The 3,388-nt window shown below is 43.4% G+C and overlaps 1 protein-coding gene across 1 annotated transcript; it reads left to right on the forward strand.

Moving 5' to 3' along the window:
- The first annotated feature begins 2,700 nt into the window (after positions 1 to 2,700).
- LOC125560748 lies at positions 2,701 to 3,129 on the forward strand. Its single transcript, XM_048723080.1, has one exon. The coding sequence runs from the start codon at positions 2,701 to 2,703 to the stop codon at positions 3,127 to 3,129; it is 429 nt and encodes a 142-aa protein (XP_048579037.1).
- The last annotated feature ends 259 nt before the right edge of the window (positions 3,130 to 3,388 follow it).

Genomic DNA, 3,388 nt, shown 5'->3' on the forward strand with positions numbered 1-3,388 from the left:
TACCAAAGTTGGTCTTTGGGTCGCAAAATACCGACATTTTTCTGCTAGAAATTATCCCACGGCCATCGTTGTTTACCGATTGTGAATTTGTCTCTCCCAGGCCGTAAAACTCGTCTAAATCGCTATCAAAATTGCAACCAAAATATCATGAATCAATTCCATGAGCTAAAGGCAAGGTCCGTGGTCGTGGATGGATTTTGAACGCGCGAAAAAGTTTTAACTTTGGATAAAAATTTCATGACGAACGGCTCGTTGTATTCCCTGCTAGCAGAGGCCTCTTTTCTCTGTATTTCGCTTGGCTGGCGTTCGCGTGGAAAAGATACCTCTGCCATGGGTCGAAACTGTTTCTGTTGCGCATGCGTGAGCGTTAATAAGCGACCGACGTGCCAAAACCCGTACCATCGCGCGAAAGCTGTCAATATGCTAATATGCTTTGCATGGGTTTAGTCGGAAATCACGAATCAAACTCCGGTTAGTTCTCCTCTTCGAAAAAAGAAAACAACTGTTCAATTTAAATCACCTAAAACGTCATTAAAAAGATTGAACAGCAAACGCAGCAAAGACTAGTTTTGTCTTGTTTGTGGGATTAATTTCAAGACATCTGGGCAGGCGAGTTTCTTCAATGTAAATATCGCAAATGTTACAAAACTTTTTGATAAACTTAGATCAGCTATTTCCAGAAGAATATGCAAAACCTGTAAACAGAAGATTGATTCGTTAGTCAAAAGAGAGAAAATTCTGAATGAAGATAATGCATTGAATGGCTTCTTTTATAATTCGTCGCGTGATATTTCTACGGAGGACGCCGTTTCGAATGCGGGCTTATTATCCCGCAGCGGATATACGTTTCATGCATGCGCTAGTCATTGTGGGCTCAAATAGTGGCCAGTAATTAATGAACGGAGCATGCGCTCTGGATCTCGTCCACGATCGTGGACGGCGGTTTGATCAAACGAACTTGCGACCCATGGCAGAGGTATCTTTTCCACGCGAACGCCAGCCAAACGAAATACAGAGAAAAGAGGCCTCTGCTAGCAGGGAACTCGTTGTATTGACTTGAGCTGTAAGAGAGAAACGTGCAGAATTTCATGCTCTATCGATTTCACGTGCTAGGTTTCCATATAAGGCAGTCCTTTTGTCTTTTTGTCCAATGACAAAGAGGCATACAGCAAAATACGGAAAATTCCGTATCTAGGCACGAAAGGGTTAAGGTAATTCCCTTGAATTGCACTGCGCACCCCTTCTGCGCATAGTGGCGCGCTAAAACAAAGCGAAAGGCGCGCGTTTTTTACTTAAAATCGCTTCGACAGAAAAACGAAGTCGGTTACCCCATTTATTATTTGCTCAAATAGTTAAATATATACTGAAAAATTATAAACTGAAAGAAGAAAATAAGTCGGCTTGTAGAAGTTTGTTTATTTTCTCTTAAACTCTATAAAATAACAAGTGTCTTTTAGTGCGATCTCTTAAATGTGATTTGGTTTGAACGTTAGCTACTACGGGTTATTGTTTGGGAGATCGGATTCATGTAGCTCGACAAACAGAACTTTATTTTCTAAAGACTATAGGCATTATTTTTGGAAACTAAGAGTTGTGATTTTTCCTCGCTCGATCAGTAAAAACGCGTCATCTCTACGCCCCTCTGTTGTGAAAACGAGGTCGGTTACCCCCATTACCTTAATTATTTTCATTGTAAGTACAAAGATTACCATAAATGTTCTGAAGTCTCAGATCTCTTTTTTTAATAGCCTGGGCCAGGATCCTAGAAAGCAGAGGTTAACGTTACCTTAGAGTTAAATAAGGTTGTTATCTAATCAAATGGCTCGATAACCATACTTATCCGTTGATCCTGGTGACTTTTTACTAGCACGAAAACACAAGAAAACAAAAGGGAATACGGTAATCGATTTTACTGGTCTTTGAAGGCTCATATTCGAATCATAACGGTATGCTCACTCTCAAGAGAGCACTCAAGAAAAAGCTCACGCGATGTGCACATTTAAACATTTAAACATACACAAGTAATACGGTGAGAACATTCACAAGCTAGGACCCACATAAATACAATCACTGCGCACAATCAAAAGAGAACGATTCTCTTCGAACACACAGCTTTTATTCAAGCCCCTGCGAAGATCCAGAGGTCTGTCTTTGACTCTGGGTGGGGTGGTTTCAATGGTCTCCGTGCTGCTTTGTCGGCAATCAACCTCTCCTCCTGCTTAGATCACGAGGATATCAACGCAGACTGGCAAGCAAGGAAATAACTCTTCCTTGCTGCAGTTGCCGACTATATTCCATCTAAGAAACTGAGAGGACGAAATTCTATTCCCTGGATGATGGCTCAATACTAAATATGAGAAGAAAGAAAAGCAATATCAGGACAAAAATAAAGAAATCTCCTACCGACCACCTAAAAGAGAAATTTAAGAACTTGCGTTCGGAAATCAAAAGCATGCTCCGAGAACGACGTGATCATTAATGGTACCGAGTGTGCTGTTAATGCAAACCCGTAACGCTTCTGATCGATCTTAAAGCACAAGCCGAAATCACGCGCTATCCCAAACTGTGTCTCCATGGCTCCAACAAGCGATGGCCCAAGAAGCTCGGCTGAGGAGCCACAGGGGGTGGCGGATCTATTCAACTCGTATTTCGCCTCCGTGTCATTTTCGTCTCCACACGAAGCCTCACCATCACCATCATATGAGTGTCACTGCCGAGTATCACTGGGCTGCACGTCTCTATCTCGGAAGTACAGTCAACACTAGAACCCTCGATGTCACCAAGGCAACAGGGCCTGATGGGATATCGGCCCGTCTTCTAAAAGAGACTGCTCCGGAAATCGCACCATCTCTGTGCAAGCTCTTCAACAAGTCTCTGAGCTTGGGGGCTCCACATGAGTGGAATGAGGCCAACGTGGTGCCTGTGTTTAAGAAGGGCAAAGCAGAATTCACGGAAAACTACAGACTGATCTCACTGTTGTCCCTGGTGTCAAAAGTCCTCGAAAGGTGTGTGCTTAGTAGCTTCAGTGATCGACTAAGCGAGCTGGTTAAGGCGTATCAACACGGATTTCTCAAAGGAAAATCTTCCACATCCAGCCTGCTGGAAGTCCTAGACTTCTTAGGGGCTTAGTTGGACAAGAGGGGGCAAGTTGATATGGTAAATATGGACATGTCAAAGGCATTGGACAAAGTTTGTCACACACGTCTATTGCAAAAGTTGCGTGACTTTGGATTCGGTAGCAACCTGCGTCAGGGGTTTGCTTTTTATCTGACAGGTCGCCAACAGCGCGTAACTGTTCCAGGTGCTATAGTCAAACCTCTGCCCATCCGCTCCGGAGTCCCACAGAGTTCCATCTTAGGGCCGGCTCTCTTCCTAATCTACATGAACA

This window comes from Nematostella vectensis, chromosome 15 (assembly GCF_932526225.1).
Source record: "Nematostella vectensis chromosome 15, jaNemVect1.1, whole genome shotgun sequence".
Classification (NCBI taxonomy): Eukaryota; Metazoa; Cnidaria; class Anthozoa; order Actiniaria; family Edwardsiidae; genus Nematostella; species Nematostella vectensis.

Excerpts from the sequence above, each read along its gene's own strand:
- LOC125560748 (XM_048723080.1), top strand. The coding sequence starts at position 2,701 with ATGAGTGTCACTGCCGAGTATCACTGGGCTGCACGTCTCTATCTCGGA.